Source organism: Cetorhinus maximus, chromosome 1, assembly GCF_964194155.1.
Source record: "Cetorhinus maximus chromosome 1, sCetMax3.hap1.1, whole genome shotgun sequence".
Lineage (NCBI taxonomy): Eukaryota > Metazoa > Chordata > Chondrichthyes > Lamniformes > Cetorhinidae > Cetorhinus > Cetorhinus maximus.
In genome coordinates, this window is record NC_135879.1 from 96,023,217 (window position 1) to 96,042,805 (window position 19,589).

The 19,589-nt window shown below is 44.0% G+C and overlaps 1 protein-coding gene across 1 annotated transcript in view; it reads right to left on the minus strand.

The window, feature by feature from the left end:
• Positions 1-16,170, minus strand: part of mapk10 (mitogen-activated protein kinase 10) — a 144,197-nt gene extending 128,027 nt beyond the window's left edge. The window contains exon 1 of the mRNA XM_078543971.1: positions 16,034-16,170. Within this exon, the coding sequence (XP_078400097.1) occupies positions 16,034-16,155 (122 nt within the window). The 5' untranslated portion in view covers positions 16,156-16,170. The remainder of the gene's footprint in view (positions 1-16,033) is intronic.
• Between the last annotated feature and the right edge of the window lie 3,419 nt (positions 16,171-19,589).

Sequence of the window (19,589 nt, forward strand, 5' to 3'; positions counted from 1 at the left end):
GTATCGATGGACAATTAGCTATCCTAATGAAATAATATCTTTGTAAGTCTATGATCCTATTAGATACCTTAATAAAACAGCAGTGTCTTTTACCAGTTCTATAATTGGTATGCGACAGAAAGTCACCAACAACTTTGATGCATCAGATTTTATATTTGGTTTTTGAATGGGCTGAAAATTTTCACCATGGAGTTTCCCACCCACTGTTCCCTGCACTTACATTCCTTGTGCATATTATTATGGCAAAGAACAAAAGAGAGCTTCAGGCCTGTGTGCTGAGGCAAAATGTGGTCAATTTTTCCCAACTGAGAAAGGTATGATACAGTCAGTCAGCTCTCTTCACCTTGATAGAAACTGAAAGGCAATTTGCTGAATTGCTCGATTTTAGAATGAGTGTTTGAAACAATGGATAGATGTCACACAGACCAGAAGGTGCTAGGTTCATACAAAATACGAATTAGGAGCAGGAGTAGACCACTCGGCCCCTCAAGCCTGCTCTGCCACTCAATAAAATCACGGTTGATCTGAATGCAACCTCAACCCCACATTCCTGCCTACTCCTTGTTAATCAAGAAACTATGTAGCTCTGCCTTAAAAATATTCAGACTCTGCTTCCACCGATTTTTGAGGAAGAGAGTTCCAAAGACTCACAACCCTCTGAGAGAAAAATAAGTCTCCTCATCTCTGTCTTAAATGGTTGATCCCTTATTTTTAAACAGTGACCCCCTGGTTATAGATTCTCCCACACGAGGAAACATCCTCTCCACATCCACCTTGTCAAGACTCCTCAGGATCTTAAAGTTTCAATATAAGTCATCTCTTACTCTTCTAAAGTCCAGTGAATCCAAGCCTAACCTGTCCAACCTTTCCTCATAACACAACCCGCCCATTCCTGGTATTAGTCTAGTAAACCTTCCCTGAACTGCTTTTAACACATTTACATCTTTCTTTAAATAAGGTCAGTATTGTGTGCAATACTCCAAAAGCGTCCTCGCCAGTGTCCTGTACAACTGAGGAATAACCTCCCTATTTTTGTATTCAATTCCCCTCACAATAAATGATAACATTCTATTAGCTTTTGTAATTACCTGCTGTACCTGCATCCTAACCCTCTGTGATTCAATGATTCAAGCACTAGGACACCCAGATCCCACTGAGTCTCAGAGCTCTGCAATCTCTCACTATTTAGGTAATAAGCTTCTTTTTTATTCTTCCTGCCAAAATGAATAATTTCACATTTATCCACATTATATTCCATTTGCCAGATCTTTGCACTTAACCTATCTATGTCACTCGTAGCCTCCTTACGTCCTCTTCACAATTTACTTTCCTACCTATCTTTGTGTCGTCAACAAATTTAGCAACCATTCCTTCAGTCCCTTCATCTATGTCATTTGTACTAATTGTAAAAGGTTGAGGCCCCAGCACTGTTCCCCGTGACTTCTTTGTCAAGCTGTGCTGAAATAACTGATGTCAACAAGGGGTAATAAAGTTGCTTTAACCAGTCTCGGAGCCCCTGGTTTAGGAAGGAAAAAATTAAAGGCAGCAAGACAGCAAGTTCCCTCATATACTAAGGGCAGGATTTTTCACTTGGTGTGCGAGCGCATGCAAGACACGCCCAAGTGTAAAATAGTGCACAAAGACGTCAGGCAAGCGTCCCGACGTCATCGCACACTTGTGTGATATTTTGGTCAACAGGCACACGGGAGAGTTGGCAGTGCACCCGCCGACAATTAAGAGGCCTATTTTGGCCATTAATGTATTAATTAACCTCAGTTTTTCACTGCCCGTCCAAAATTACGGTCGGGGGGCGGGTGAATTGGCCTGGCAGCCTTTGGATTTTTGAGGAAACCTCATTCAAGGGCAGGATGAGGTTTACGATATTAATTAAAAAAATTAAAAATGTTTGGGCAGGATTTTTATAACCTATATGTTTAGGTGAGTGTGTCCGATGTGTGGACATTTTTTTCTTCATTTCAAAATCTTTATTTGATGGTTTTAAAATCTTCAGCTCCCTGAGGCAGCTCTCTGCCTTCAGTAAGCTTTCCTTCCACTCTCTCCCGTGCCTGCGCTGACTTCAGAGCTCGCCCTCTTCCCGCCCCCATCCGGCATCTCTGAGTCTTTCAAGCGTGCCTTTCATGCTGGCTGGTCATTTATTGGCCAGCCAGTGTAATATTGTGGTCGGGGGCCGATTGCTGACAGCGGGCCGTTTCCCGGTACCCCCTGGGCCCGCCCATCGCCCCTGCCCGATGACCACAAAAGTCAGCCCCAAGGGTTGATGGTTGAGAGAAAAGCTTGAGTCTTCTTGTAGTTGTTGGCTTTGGCCACCGAGTGTCACTACAGAGCAGACTAATTATCTCAGCATCTGTTGTGTTTGCCTGCTTGCTATGTTTTTTCTAGTGTCTAAAGTAGGCAATTAATCAGATTTATACATATTAATTTATTGGCCATTTAATCAGTCTCCCCAACTTCCTTCCTTCCTCTCCACTGGTTGGCTTTTTCTCACCATGTATTTCCAGTATAGTAGTAAACCTTGACTATATGTAATCAAAAATAAAAAAATAGAAAATGCTGGAAAAAACTCAGCACATCTGGCAGCATCTGTGGAGACAGAAACAGAGTTAACTTTTCGAGTCTGTATGAATCTACTTCAGAGCTACCTCACTTTTTGCCACCCGGCTTCCCCTGCCCACACATTTAGTTACACTTAACCCTTCTCGTCCAACTCCACCAACTTCCTGAAACCACAGGGCCAATCACCCTTCTATCCACTTAAGTAACTACTCTCCCATTTTTATCTGCAACCCTCCTTAATTGCTGCCTCACCCTAGTGCCAGCTCGATTAATGCCACCCACCAGAAGAGAGATGCAAATTGGGACACAGAGAAAGAGGGGAAATTGAGGAAAGAGGGATATTTGGGGAAAATAAAGGGAAATTTAAGGAGCAAGGAGACAAATGGAGAAAACGTAGAATGAGAAGTGGTGATTTTAAACATACACCAACATGGCAAGTTGGTGGTCTGTCAAAAGCTACCCCTTTGAAGTTTTCAGTGGGAGGCCTAAAATTTGCCATTTCAGGTCTCATTAGAATGCAGTCGCTGAGTGTCCACTAGCGGGCAGTTTGTCAAACTGGGACATGAGAAATCCAGCAACTTAAGCTGGACGTCAGCAGTAAAAGTGGAGGGGAGGGCCTGGGGTGTTACTGCAAACCAGCAGTTGACTACAGTATTTTTGTGCGACCAGTTGGTTTGTAGGCTGATACAATCCTTCATATCAGATTCCAATTTTATACAGAATCTCCTGTAGGACAGAGGAATCCCGAGCATTGGGAGAGCCCAGCCTTAGCCCAGCCCTTCTGACATTGGTGTCCAAATAGGTAGAAGCTGGAGGTCCTGCCTTTTACCAAGTCCCATAGGAACTCATGGAAATAGCAGAGATCCTGTGCGCCCAAGTCTCTGCTGTATTTCACAGGATACTGGCAGTCTGCTGGTCTCCCAGAGAATTATTGTATCATTATACAATCATACAGCACTAAAAGAGGTTATTCAGCCCATTGTGTCTGCGTTGGCTCTTTGAAAGAGTTATCCAATTAATCCCACTCCCTCGCTCTTCCCCCATAGCTCTACATATTTCCTTTTCAGAGAGATATACACTTCCCTTTTGAAAATTGCTATTCAATCTGCTTTGAATCCACCTTTCCAGATCTTAATAATTCACCTTGTTAAAAGCATTCTCATCTCCTTTCTGGTTCTTCTGCTAATTACTTAAATCTGTGTCCTCTGGTCACTGACCCTCCTGCCAGTGAAAACAAAGTCTCCTTATGTACACTATCAAAAACCTTCATAATTTTGAATGTCTGTATTAAATTGCCCTTTAACCATCTCTGCTCCAGTGAAAACAATCTCAGCTTCTTCTGATTCTTTACATAGCTGAAACCTTTCATTATCTGGTCCCAATCTAGTAAGTCTCCTGTACACTCTCTTCAATGCCTCGACATCCTTTCTGATGTTTGGTTCCCATAGTTGGACACAATACCCCAGCTGAGACCTAATCAATGATTAAAGACATAATATTTGTAACATAAATATTTAGTCTAACTGGCATTGAACCAGCAAGAAGTCTGAGGAATTATGTTTACAAAACTGCTGTCACCATTAGCACACCTTTCTGAACATTACAGTTACATTAAATTGTCATTAACCTTTAGAATGTCAGCAGGTTTGGAAAACATCCTGTATGACATACTGTAACACTGAGATATACTATTAGTAAAGTAACAACTATACCCAAACAGGAATAACTTTATCACTGTTATATTAAGCAGTGCTACTAAATGAAACGCTTCAAACACAATGGGGAGAATTTCCTGTCTGTCGGGCGGGCCGGTCGGGAGTGGGCACAGGCTGGCACGGAGCCGATTGCTGCCCGCGATCAGCTCTGAGCCGCCATTTTACGTGGGCGGGACAATTAAGGCCCGCCCAGCGTGACGCATGGCCGGTGGCACTCAGCGCTACCTGTGCAGGCGGGGGGAGGAGGGAGAGTCAGAGCCTGAGCTCTTTCATGCATCCGCGTGAGAAAGTGCAGAAATCTCCCTGAGCCACGGAACTGCTTCAGGGAGATTAAATACATAATGAAATTTTTCAGTAAACATAAAAATTATTTACACATGTCCCCTCATGTGATAGTGTCACATGAGCTGGGACATGTTTATGAAATGCGAAAATTTTATTTATTTATTTATAAAACCATTAGGAAATCTTATCCCGCCCGTGGATGAGGTTTCCTGAAAAACGCGAAGGTCGCTTGGGCTCTTCGTCTGCCCGCCAACCTTAAGGTTGGATGGGCAGCATTACTAATTACATTAATTGGCTTTTTCTTGGCCTTAACAGGCCTTTGACATTTTGGCGGACACGCAGCCACTTCCAGTGCACGTCCGTCAAACGAAGGATCTAAATTTCATGGTAAATTATGAAAAAACTGAAAACAAAGGAGAGCCCAGGAGAGGCTATTAAAGTCCCCAGAACACAAAATAGGACAGAGTGTTTGGAAAGGGCTAGGAATCTAACATCAAGCACAACAGATAAAGGGACGACAATGAGAAAGGGGGCGGGAAATACAGGACTGAAGGTGTTGTATCTGAATGCACGCAGTATACGAAATAAGGTAAATGAGCTTGTGGGGCAGATTGAAATTGGCAGGTATGATGTGGTGGGTATCACGGAGACATGGCTGCAAGGGGATCAGGACTGGGAGCTAAATATCCAAGGATATACATCCTATTGAAAAGATAGGCAGGTTGGCAGAGGGGGTGGGGTTGCTTTGTTAGTAAGAAATGAAATTAAATCAATAAGAAGAAATGACGTAGGGTCAGATGATGTAGAATCTGTGTGGGTAGAGTTGAGGAACTGCAAAGGTAAAAAAACCATAATGGGAGTTATGTACAGGCCTCTGAACAGTAGTCAGGATGTGGGGCACAAGATACACCAGGAGATAGAAAAGGCGTGTAAGAAAGGCAAGGTTACAGTGATCATGGGGGATTTCAATATGCAGGTAGACTGGGAAAATCAGGTAGGAGTGGATCCCAAGAAAAGGAATTTGTGAAATGTCTGCGAGATGGCTTTTTGGAGCAGCTTGTGGTGGAGCCCACTAGGGAACAGGCAATTCTAGATTTAGTGATGTGTAATGAGGCAGATTTGATAAGGGAGCTTAAGGTGAAGGAACCCTTAGGAGGAAGTGACCATAATATGATAGAATTTACCCTGCAGTTTGAGAGGAAAAAGCTGGAATCAGATGTAACAGTATTACAGTTGAATAAAGGCAACTACAGAGGCATGAGGGAGGAGCTGGCTAGAGTTGACTGGGAGATGAGCCTAGCAGGAAAGACAGTGGAACAGCAATGGCAGGAGTTTCTGGGAGTCATTTGGGAGACACAGCAAAAATTCATCTCTAGGAAGAAGAAGCACACTAAAGGGAGGACGAGGCAACCATGGCTGACAAGGGAAGTCAGGGACAGCATAAAAGCTAAAGAGAAAGCATACAATGCGGCGAAGAGCAGTGGGAAACCAGGGGATTAGGAAGCCTACAAAGACCAACAGAGGACAACTAAAAAAGAAATAAGGAGGGAGAAGATTAAATATGAGGGTAAACTAGCCAGTAATATAAAAGAAGATTGCAAGAGTTTTTTTAGATATATAAAGGGTAAGAGAGAGGCAAAAGTGTGCATTGGGCCGCTGGAAAATGACACTGGAGAAGTAGTAGTGGGGAACAAAGAAATGGCGGAGGAACTGAATAGGTACTTTGCGTCAGTCTTCACGGTGGAAGACACAAGTAACATCCCCAAAGTTCAAGAGAGTCGGGGGGCAGAGGTGAGTATGGCGGCCATTACCAAGGAGAAGGTGCTCAGAAAACTGAAAGGTCTGAAGGTGGATAAATCACCTGGACCAGATGGATTACACCCCAGAGTTCTGAAGGAGATAGCTGAAGAGATAGTGGAGGCGATAGTGGTGATCTTTCAGGAATCACTCGAGTCAGGGAGGGTCCCAGAGGACTGGAAAATCGCTAATGTAACCCCCCTGTTTAAGAAGGGACTGAGGCAAAAGACGGGAAATTACAGGCCGATTAGCCTGACCTCGGTCGTTGGTAAGATTTTAGAGTCCATTATTAAGGATGAGATTTCAGAATACTTGGAAGTGCATGGTAAAATAGGGCAAAGTCAGCATGGTTTCATCAAGGGGAAGTCATGCCTGACAAATCTGTTAGAATTCTTTTGAGAAGGTAACGAGTAGGTTAGACAAAGGAGAGCCAATGGATGTTATCTACTTGGACTTCCAGAAGCCCTTTGACAAGGTGTTTCACAGGAGGCTGCTCAGTAAGATAAGAGCCCATGGTGTTAGAGGCGAGGTACTAGCATGGATAGAAGATTGGCTGTCTGGCAGGAGGCAGAGAGTGGGGATAAGGGGGTCCTTCTCAGGATGGCGGCCAGTGACTAGTGGAGTTCCACAGGGGTCAGTGTTGGGACCACAACTTTTCACTTTATACATTAATGATCTAGATGAAGGAACTGAGGGCATCCTGGCTAAGTATGCAGATGATACAAAGATGGGTGGAGGGACAGGCAGTATTGAGGAGGCGGGGAGGCTGCAGAAGGATTTGAACAGGTTAGGAGAATGGGCAAAGAAGTGGCAGATGGAATACAACGTGGGGAAGTGTGAGGTCATGCACTTTGGTAGGAAGAATAGAGGCATAGACTATTTTCTAAATGGGGAGAGAATTCAGAAATCTGGAGTGCAAAGGGACTTGGGAGTTCTAGTCCAGGATTCTCTTATGGTTAACTTGTAGGTTGAGTCGGTAGTTAGGAAGGCAAATGCAATGTTGGCATTTATTTCGAGAGGACTAGAATATAAAAGCAGGGATGTGCTGCTGAGGCATTATAAGGCTCTGGTCAGACCACATTTAGAATATTGTGAGCAATTTTGGGCCCCATATCTCAGGAAGGCTGTTCTGGCCCTGGAGAGGGTCCAGAGGAGGTTCACGAGAATGATCCCAGGAATGAAAGGCTTAACGTATGAGGAACGTTTGAGGACTCTGGGTCTATACTCGATGGAGTTTAGAAGGATGAGGGGGTATCTGATTGAAATTTACAGAATACTGAAAGGCCTGGATAGAGTGGACGTGGGGAAGATGTTTCCATTAGTAGGAGAGACTAGGACCCAAGGGCACAGCCTCAGAGTAAAGGGAAGACCTTTTAGAACAGAGATGAGGAGAAACTTCTTTAGCCAGAGAGTGGTGAATCTATGGAATTCATTGCCACAGAAGGCTGTGGAGGCCAGGTCATTGAGTGTATTTAAGACCGAGATAGATAGGTTCTTGATTGGTAAGGGGATCAAAGGTTACAGGGAGAAGGCGGGAGAATGGGGTTGAGAAACTTATCAGCCATGATTGAATGGCGGAGCAGACTCGATGGGCCGAATGGCCTAATTTCTGCTCCTATGTCTTATGGTCTTTTGGTCTTATTACGCGCGGTGACATGAGGACGCATGCCCAACGTCACCGTCATCATTTTACACGTCGCCATGTCGGGCCCGCCCCACACACCGACATCAAAATTCTGGCCAACTTTACATAACATTATAAATGCTGAAGCACCTTTCTATCCTGCCAGATCCTCTCTTGTTCACTCATCTTTTCTAATCTCTGATTTCAATTTCAATTTTCTTTCTGTACTGCTTCTACTTATATTAAGATGTTTCGCCTAACTTTATTTTTCTGCCTCCCCAAATCCACTATCTGTTCTATAAGTGGGATTCATATTTAAAACATTGCCAATGACTGGAAAGACACTTTTAAAAGTCAGTTTTCAAGCCAAAGGAAAATCTAGCTCCTGATGGCCGTCATATTCATGTCATTAACTGACTTGCTCCAACTATTACTATGCTCTGATTGTTTAATTCAGATTACTTAATGTCAAGCTCAACTGCAGTTGTGAAGAACCTCAGAGGATTCAAGAAGCTGCCCTAGTGTGGAGGAGTGGGACGAATCACAGAATCACACAGTGCAGAAGAGGCCCTTTGGCCCATCGAATCTGCACCGACACGTGAGAAACACCTGACCTACCTACCTAATCCCATTTACCAGCACTTGGCCCATAGCCTTGAATGTTATGATGTACCAAGTGCTCATCCAGGTACTTTTTAAAGGATGTGAGGCAAACCGCCTCCACCACCCTCCCAGGCAGCACATTCCAGACCGTCACCACCCTCTGGGTAAAAAGGTTTTTCCTCACATCCCCCCTAAACCTCCTGCCCCTCACCTCGAACTTGTGTCCCCTCGTGACTGACCCTTCAGCTAAGGGGAACAGCTGATCCCTATCCACCCTGTCCATGCCCCTCATAATCTTATATTCCTCGATCAGGTCGCCCCTCAGTCTTCTCTGCTCCAACGAAAGCAACCCACGTCCATCCAACCTCTATTCATAACTTAAATGTTTCATCCCAGGCAACATCCTGGTGAATCTCCTCTGCACCCCCTCAAGTGCAATCACATCCTTCCTATAATGTGGTGACCAGAACTGCACACAGTACTCCAACTGTGGCCTCATCAAGGTTCTATGCAACTCCAGCATGACCTCCCTACTTTTGTAATCTATGCCTCGATTGATAAAAGCAAGTGTCCCATATGCCTTTTTCACCACCCCACTAACATGCCCTTCCGCCTTCAGAGATCTATGGACACACATGCCAAGGTCCCTTTGTTCCTCAGAACTTCCTAGTGTCATTCCATTCATTGAATACTTCCTTGTCAAATTACTCCTTCCAAAGTGTATCACCTCACACTTTTCAGGATTAAATTCCATCTGCCACTTATCTGCCTATTTGACCATCCTGTCTATATCTTCCTGTAGCCCAAGACACTCAACCTCACTGTTAACCACCCGGCCAATCTTTGTGTCATCCGCAAACTTACTAATCCTACCCCCACATAGTCATCTATGTCATTTATATAAATGACAAATAATAGGGGACAAAGCACAGATCCCTGTGGTACGCCACTGGACACTGACTTCCAGTCACGAAAGCAGCCTTCTGTCATCACCCTCTGTCTCCTACAGCTAAGCCAATTTTGAATCCACCTTATCAAATTACCCTGTATCCCATGTGCACTTGCCTTCTTTATAAGTCTCCCATGTGGGATCCTGTCAAAGGCTTTGCTGAAATCCATATAAACTACATCAACTGCACTACCCTCATCTACACACCTGGTCACCTCCTCAAAAAATTCAATCAAATTTGTTAGGCATGACCTCCCTCTGACAAAGCCATGCTGACTATCCCTGATCAAACCTTGCCTCTCCAAGTGGAGACAGATTCTCTACTTCAGAATTTTCTCCAATAGGTTCCCTACCACTGATGTGAGACTCACTGGTCTGTAGTTCCCTGGATTATCTCTACAACCCTTCTTAAATAGTGGGACCACATTAGCTGTTCTCCAGTCCTCTGGCACTTCCCCGTGGCCATAGAGGAATTAAAAATTTGGGTCAGAGCCCCTGCAATCTCCTCCCTTTCCTCCCTCAGCAGTCTGTGACACCAGTCATCAGGACCTGGAGATTTGTCCACTTTTAAGCCTGCCAACACCTCCAATACCTTGTCACTCCCTACATCAATTTGCTCAAGAACCTCGCAGTCTCTCTCCCTGAGTTCCATACCTTCATCCTCATTCTCTTAGGTGAAGACGGATATGAAATATTCGTTCAACACTCTACTGATGACCTTTGGCTCCACCCATAGATTGCCCCCTAATGGGCCTTACTCTTTCCCTGGTTATCCTCTTCCCACTGATATACTTTTAGAATATCTTGGGATTTTCCCTACTTTTACCAGCCAAAGCTTTCTCATATCCCCTCTTTGCTCTCCTAATAGCTTTCTTAAACTCCACCCTGCCCTTTCTGTACTCCACTAATGCTCCCCTTGCACCTGCTAAAAGCCTTTCTTTTCCTTCTCATCATATCCTGAATATCTCTGGTCATCCATGGTTCTCTGGGCTTGTTACTCCTTCCTATCACCCTAGAGGGAACATGTTGAGCCTGTACCCTCCCCATTTCCTTTTTGAACGCCCCCTATTGCTCTTCTGTAGATTTCCCCACAAGTAGTTGATCCCAGTCTACCTTGTCCAGATCCTGCCTTATTTTACTTAAATCCACTCTCCCCCAATTCAAAACATTTTTTTGCAGCTTGTCTATTTCTTTGTCCATAACAAACTTAAACTGTACCATGTTGTGGTCGCTATCACTAAAATGCTCCCCCATCACCACCTCAGCCACCTGTCCGGCTTCATTCCCTAGAATTAGGTCCAGCACTGCGCTGTCCCTTGTTGGACCCTCTACATATTGACCTAAAAAGTTCTCCTGTACACACTTCAGGAAATCAACTCCATTCAAGCCCTTAACACTATGTCTATTCCAATTAATGTTGGAAAAATTGATATCACCTAATATAATTACCCTATTGTTATTGTTTTTACACACCTCCATGAATTGTACACATATTTGCTCCTCAATTTCCCGCTGACTATCTGGGGGTCTATAATAAACACCTAGCAATGTGTCTGCCCCTTTTTTATTCCTAAACTCTACCCACAAAGCTTAATCTGATGCCTCCTCCAAGATATCATCTCTTCTTACTGCAGTAACTGATTCCTTAACTAATAATGCAATGCCTCGTCCTCTTTTACCCCCTCCCCTGTCTCGCCTGAAGATTCTATATCCCGGAATGTTGAGCTGCCAATCCCTCAACCACGTCTCAGTGATGGCTACTATATCACAATTCCACGCATCAATCCTCACCCTTAACTCATCCGTTTTACCTGTTATCCTCCTGGCATTAAAGTAGAGGCCATCCAGCCTTGCCTTACTCCCTTGAAGCTTATTGCAGCTGTACTCCCTCTGACTTGATTAATTTACTGTATTATGATGTGTCCCTATTCTGCTCACATTCTGTGTCCCCTCCCCCTGCTGAATTAGTTTAAACTCCTCCCAACAGCACTAGCAAACACGCCCGCAAGGATGTTAGTCCCGCTCTGGTTCAAATGTAGATTGTCCCGCTTGTACAGGTCCCATCTTCCCCAGAAACGGTCCCAGTGATCCAGGAATCTAAAACCCTCCCTCCTGCACCAACTCTTAAGCCACGTATTCATCTGCGCTATTCTCCTATTTCTGTGCTCGCTAGCACGTGGCACTGGGAGTAATCCAGAGATTACAACCCGATGGTCTTGATTTTTAGTTTACGGCCTAACTCTCTGAATTCTTGATGCAAGACCTCATCCCTCTTTCTACCTATGTCATTTGTACCAACATGTACCATGATCTCTGCCTTATCAACCTCCCCCTTCAGGATGCCCTGCAGCCGTTCAGTGACATCCCAGATCCTGGCACCAGGGAGGCAACACACCACCTGGAGTCACGTTGATGGCCACAGTAGCACCTATATGTTCCCCTGACTATAGAATCCCCTATTACTATTGCTCTTCCTCCCTTCCTGTACAGACAGGTTGCTTGTGGTGCCAGAAGCTTGGCTCTGTCTGCACTCCCTGGAGGAACCAGCTCCCTCATCAGCCTCCAAAATGGAATACCGATTTGTGAGTGGGATCCCAGGGGACTCCTGAACTACCTGCCTGTTTCTCTTGGACTGCCTGGTGGTCACCCATTCCCTTCCTTCCTCAAGTCCCTTCAGCTGCAGTGTGGCCACCTCTCTAAACGTGCTATCCGCGATGCTCTCAGACTCGTGGATGCTCCACAGTGTCCCCAGCCGCCATTCCAGCTCTGAAACCTGAGCTTCGAGGAGCTGCAGCTGGACACACTTCCTGCACACATGCTGGTCCCGGGCACTGGAAATGCTCCCGGCTTCCCACATGGAGCACGAGGAGCACACCATGGCTTTGAGCTCTTCTGCCATGACTTATCCCTTTAAATTAAACCTTTTAAATCAATTACTGTAGGGCCCTTCTTTCCTGATCCTCGTTACTACAGAATATACAATCTATTAACCACAAAAAGAAGTTAAACTATGAGTGATAAAAGTAGTAAATACTTACTCGACCTTACCCACTACTTACCAGTCATTTCTCTCCCTTGTAGCCTCTACTGCTGCAGCAGGTCAAGACCACTCTTTGAAGATTTAAGAAGTTGAATAGCAAAGAAAGAATGCAAAAGAGCACCTCTTCCCCTCCGCACCAAATTCCCACTGTGCACCAAATTGCCAATACCCACACTCACTCTGGCTGTGTCTCACTCAGGATGAGGTCTCTCCCCTGCTCGTGTGTAATCAGGAACCTTGATCCTCCCAGAACACCTCTCGGAGGCCTGAACAGACCCACACAGCAGCTTACTGATGCCTCAGACAGGTTCACATAGTAGTCTACAGAACCCTGGTGGAAACCCATGCAACAGTGTAATGCCTGAACCCTGGCACAGACATGACACTGCATGCTCCGTACTAGCCCAAGATTCACTAAGCCACAACCGGTATTCTACTTTAATGTAAGTGTCCCAAAACAGGCAGACTGAACAGTAAAGCATTTAGAGGGTTGGCCAGAGGTACAGTAAAGAAGACAGATTTTTGTGGCGATTTTTAAAAGTGTGGAGGAAAGTGCCGAGGTGAAGAGGCTTAGGAAGAGTTAGGCTAAGACAATTTCAAGCCCTGTCATAAGGGAGGAGCAGTATGGACTATAAATGGAGCCCCAGCACAGGCCAATGAAGCATTGGAAAAATAATTTCACAGAGACAGTTTCCAGATTCGGTGACATCATCTGAAAGCACAGTGTTAGTTTCCACATGTACGCTAACAACACCCACTCTATCTCACCACCATCTCTCTCGACTCTTCCACTCTGGTCAAACTACTGGATGAGAAGAAATTTCCTCCAATTAAATATTGGGAAGACTGAAGTCATTGTTTTCAGCCTCTGCTACAAACTCCATTCCCTAGTTCCTTCCCTCTCCCTTGGCCACAGTCTGAGGTTGAGCCAGTCTGTTCACAACCTTGGTGTCACATTCGACCCTGAGATGAACTTCTGATCTCATATTTGTATCATCTCTAAGACCGCCAATCCTCCTTCTGGAAGATTTCCCTGTTTCAGCCTATCTGCTGCTGAAACTCTAGCCGGGATTTTCCGGTTCTGTCAGCAGCAGGAATTGTTGCGGGCGGGACGGAAAGTTTGACGGACCAGCTAAAGATCTGTTGATTTTAGGCGGGAATTTCTGGCAGGTGGGACTGGAAAATCTGGGCCCCTCATTCATGCCTTTGTTACCTCTAGACTTAACTATTCCAACGCACTCCAGGCTGGTCAACCACATTGTACCCTCGGTAAAATTGAGGTAATCCAAAACTCTGCTGCTTGCTCCCGTTCCCCTATTAACCCGTGCTCACTGACCTACATTGGCGAACAATGCCTTGATTTTTAAATTCTCATCTTTGTTTTAAAATCCCTTCACGAGCCCGCCCCTCGCTATATCTGAAATCTCCTTCAGCTCCAGAACCCTCCACGCTATCTGATCTCCTCTAATTTTAGCCTCTTGTGCATCCTGAGTTTTAATCCCTCAACCATTGGTAGCTTCAGCTTCCAAGGTCCTAATCTCTGGAATACCCTCCCTACTCTTCTTCACTCACTTTCCTCCTTTAAGATACTCCTTAAAATCGAAAACTTTTGATCACATGACCAAATATCTCTTCATTTGACTCAGTATCAAATGTTGTTTTATAATGCTCCTGTAAAACGCCTTGGGACATTTTATTATGTTAAAGTCCTGATATAAATAAGTGATTGCTGTTGTTGGGTCCCAAATTCATAATTAGCGCTCCCTGGTTACTAACTAATTTAACTATTTCACAGCCTTTCATCATGTACCTCCTTTGGACTGCAAAAATGTCTGAAAAAGAATTGAAATATTTATACATTGCATGTTTCAGGAAACTTCAGAATATGAGTTTTCATTTAGATACCAGCTAAAAAGTTTTGAAATGCAAATGTAACCATCCCGAAACATTAGATTTTCCCTGAAACTGTAGGTTTTTCATAAATATTGCAAATTTAGAATGTGTTGCTCGTTTATATTTGCTGAACTGAACAATTAAGGTGTATTAGGGAGTTTTTATTTAGTATTAAAAATAATATTCCTCAAATGGTTTGACTATAAACTGTTCTTTTTGCTTATAAATGGCATCAGCCAAACCTGTCAAAAAAAAATAGCTTGTATTTATATATTGATGTTCACAACCTCAGGACTTCCCAAAGCACCTCACAAACAATTGTTTTTAAATTCATTCATGGGATGTGGGTGTCGCTGGCTCAGCCACCATTTATTGCCCATCCCTAATTGCCCTTGTTCCAAGGGCATTTAAGAGTCAACCAGATTATTGCAGGTCTGGAGTCACATGTAGGCCAGACCAGGTAAGGACAGCTGAACCAGATGGGTTTTTATGACAATTGGCAATGGTTTTGCAGTCATCATTAGACTTTTAACTCCAGATTTTTGTTGGATTCAAAGTTTGCCATCTGCCTTGGTGGGATTTGAACCCAGGACCCCGGAGGATTACCCTGGGTCTCTGGAATACTAGTCCAGTGACAACACCACTCTGCAAATGAGGTACTTCTGAAGTACGATGAAGTATTTCTGAAGTGTAGTCGCTGTTGTAATGTAGGGAAATGCTGCAGCCAATTTGTGCACAGCAATGAGATGAATGACTACACAATCTGCTTTTTTTGGTGATACTGGTTGAGGAATAAATAATGGCTGGGATACCAGGGAGAGCTCCACTGGTTTTTATTGAATGGTGGGATCACTTACTTCCACTTGAGAAGACAGATGGTCCTCAATTCAACACTTCATGCTGGAGCACAACCTTCTGACTTAGAGAAAAGAATGCTGCTTTTGAGCCAAATCTGATGCCTGACATGGGTTGCCAATGTCATAACAGTTATATATACCATGTCAACTTTGGCACTTCCACTGGCCTACTTGATACTACAGGTATTAGTTTAATCATATGCTCTGTAAATGCACCAGCAAACTCATCACTCAAACACCTGTAACACCACTGAGAAGTGTATGCACATTAATTAAATGAATACCTGCTGGCCATGGGGTTAATTTATCATATTAGTACTCCTGGTGTATAGCTGCATATGATGCTAGTGCCTATCAGCAATTTTATCCTCATGTCTCTCTCTCTCCCTATTGGGTGGGAAAACAGCAGGTTGCAACCAGACAGGTTTGACCCAAATGGCTGTTGGGAGCACAGAAAAAGTTGAGACAAGTTCACAGGTAAGTCACTAGCTTCCCTTAGTTTAATGCTCGCTTCAGCAGCCCTGATGCAACAAATGATTTTCTGCTACCAAAGGAATGGTTCCACTCAACTGCCCCAGCTGGAAAAGAGTTCCAATATGTGGGTCTTTGCTGTTCATGTTCTGTGCAAACTTCTTAAGCTTGAGACAGAAGATTGACATTCTTGCTTGAAACAGTTACACCATACAATATACTCACCATACAATTCCCTGAGCCCCAGAGCCAATGGGCTTTAGATTCTGGTAGCGTTTGAGAACTGTAAAGGTAGAATCGCCTACTTCTACGCTGTAGAACTGGTTGTCCACTTTGCTTTTACTCATGTTGTAGTGTTTAGCAATATATGAAACATCCACTTGTTTGCCAAATCCCTGAAATGAAATAGGGGTCATTAAGTTATGGTGCATCTGAGATTAGAACAGCACAATGCTTTTAGTCTTACAATTAGCAACATAAACCTGAAACAACTTCTTATCCATTCCTTAGTGCTCTCTTAGATTTGTGGAAAACTTGCTCTTATCAAATAGTTGACAACATAGAACAATTGAAGAAATTTAAAACAAAAACAGAAATACCTGGAAAAACTCAGCAGGTCTGGCAGCATCGGCAGAAAAGAGCAAAGTTGAAGTTTCGAGTCCTCATGACCCTTCAACAGAACTAAGTAGAAATAGGAAAGGGGTGAAATATAAGCTGGTTTAAGGGGTTGAGGGGTGGGGGGGGTGGTTGTGGGGGGGTTGTTGGGACAAGCAAGCAGTGATAGGAGGAGATAACCAAAAGATGTCACAGACAAAAGAACAAAGAGGTGTTGAAGGTGGTGATATTATCTAAAAGAATGTGCTAATTAAGAGTGGAGAGCAGGACAAGCAAGGTTGCTCTAGTGGGGCTGGGATGAAATAAGCGATGGGTGGAATACATTTAAAAATAATGGAAATAGGTGGGAAAAGAAAAATCTACATAAATTATTGGAAAAAACAAAAGGGAGGGGAAAGAAACGGAAAGGGGGTGGGGATGGAGGAGGGAGTTCAAGATCTAAAGTTGTTGAATTCAATATTCAGTCCGGAAGGCTGTTAAGTGCCTAGTCGGAAGATGAGGTGCTGTTCCTCCAGTTTGCGTTGAGCTTCACTGGAACAATGCAGCAAGCCAACGACAGACATGTGGGCAAGAGAGCAGGGTGGAGTGTTAAAATGGCAAGCAACAGATGGTCTGGGTAATGCTTGCAGACAGACTGAAGGTGTTCTGCAAAGCGGTCAACCAGTCTGCGTTTGGTCTCTCCAATGTAGAGGAAACCGCATTGGGAGCAACGAATGCAGTAGACTAAGTTGGGGGAAATGCAAGTGAAATGCTGCTTCACTTGAAAGGAGTGTTTGGGCCTTTGGACGGTGAGGAGAGAGGAAGTGAAGGGGCAGGTATTGCATATTTTGCGTTTGCATGGGGAGGTGCCGTAGGTGGGGGTTGAGGAGTAGGGGGTGATGGAGGAGTGGACCAGAGTGTCATGGAGGGAACGATCCCTACGGAATGCCACCAGGGGGGGGTGAAGGGAAGATGTGTTTGGTGGTGGCATCATGCTGGAGTTGGTGGAAATGGCGGAGGATGATCCTTTGAATGCGGAGGCTGGTGGGGTGATAAGTGAGGACAAGGGGGACCCTATCATGTTTCTGGGAGGGAGGAGAAGGCGTGAGGGCGGATGCGCGGGAGATGGGCCGGACACGGTTGAGGGCCCTGTCAACTACCGTGGGTGGAAAACCTCGGTTAAGGAAGAAGGAGGACATGTCAGACGAACTGTTTTTGAAGGTAGCGTCATCAGAACCACCCCCTTTCTGTTTCTTCCCCCTCCCTTTTGTTTTTTCCAATAATTTATATAGATTTTTCTTTTCCCACCTATTACCATTATTTTTAATTGTATCCCACCCATCGTTTATTTCACCCCACCCCCACTAGAGCTACCTTGCTTGTCCTGCTCTCCACTCTTAATTAGCACATTCTTTTAGATAATATCACCACCTTCAACACCTCTTTGTTCTTTTGTCTGTGACATCTTTTGGTTATCTCCTCCTATCACTGCTTGCTTGTGCCAACAACCCACCACCCCCCTTCTTACCACCCCCCCAAACCAGCTTATATTTCACCCCTTTCCTATTTCTACTTAGTTCTGTTGAAGGGTCATGAGGACTCGAAACGTCAACTTTGCTCTTCTCCGCCGATGCTGCCAGACCTGCTGAGCTTTTCCAGGTATTTCTGTTTTTGTTTTGGATTTCCAGCATCCGCAGTTTTTTGTTTTTATAATTGAACAAATTTATCTCTAAGCATGCATTCTCCAAGTCAACGATGCATTTTTACTATAACAGCTCTGAATTACCCAAAAATATATAGCAGGCCCAGCTCTTGCTAATTAACAGCCAGTGAACAATGCATTTACAAGATCACAACTTGTATTGTGAAAGATAGTAGCTGGGTTAATGGCAAATCGAAAGTTTCACCTAATTTCGGAAGGTTATGCAAGTGGATGTGAAGCCAGTTAATTTGTTATACTGTGAGACAAAAAATTGTTTTGTGCTTTCAAAGCTTCTTTACAAACGGAATGCCTTCTCTAATTATTTGCATTTCCATATCACTTCTCAAAGAGAAAATAAAAACATATCTGTATTCCTATCAATATCATTGTTCATAGAATATCATTTAAAATGCAGTTATCACTTATAATACAAATGTATAAAGAATTGTCAGAAGTTAATTTGTATGACACAGCTAGTTTATGCATTAACTGGTGAGTAGTTAGCAATGAATTAGTTATATTTATAGTTAAATGTAACCTGAGGTAGTTAAAAAATTCATAAACACACCTTAAATAACTACAATACAGAACTAGAATCGTTACAGTGCAGAAGGAGGCCATTCGGCCCATCGTGTCTGCAATGGCTCTCGAAATTAGCAATATGACTTAGTGCCATTCTCATGCCTTTTCCCCATACCGTCGCACATTGCTGCTATTCAAATAATCACCTATTGCCCTCTTAGATGCTTCGATTGAACCTGCCTCCACCACACTTCCAGGCAGTGCATTCCAGATTCAAACCACTCGCTGTGTGAAGAAGTTTTTCCTCACGTCACATTTGCTTCTTTTGCAAATCATTTTAAATCTGTGCCCTCTCATTTTCAATCCTTTTACGAGTGGGAACAGTTTCTCCCCATCTACTCTATTCAGCATCCTCATGATTTTGAACATCGCTATCAAATCTCCCCTTAGCCTTGTCCTCTCCAAGAAGAACAGTCCCAACCTCTCCAATTTATCTTCATAACTGAAGTTTCTCATCTCTTGAACCATAACTCTTCTGCACTCTCTCCAATGCATTCACATCCTTCCTATGGTGTGGCGCCCAGAGCTGTACACAATATTCCAGCTGAGGTCTAACTAGTATCTTATATAAGCTCAGCATAATCTCCCCGCCCTTGTACTCTTTGACCCTATTAATAAAGCCCAGCATACTGTATGCTTTATTAACTGCTCTCTCTACCTGTCCTGCCACTTTCAATGATCTATACACATATACACATGGGTCCCTCTGCTCCTGCACCCCCTTAGGAATTGTACCCCTTATTTTAAATTGTCTTTCCATGTTCTTCCTACCAAAATGCATCACCTCACACTTCTCTGCATTGAACTTCATCTGCCACCTATCTGCCCACACCACCAACTTATCTATGTCCTTTTGAAGTTCTATACTGTCCTCCCCACAGTTTACAATGCTTTCAAGTTTCA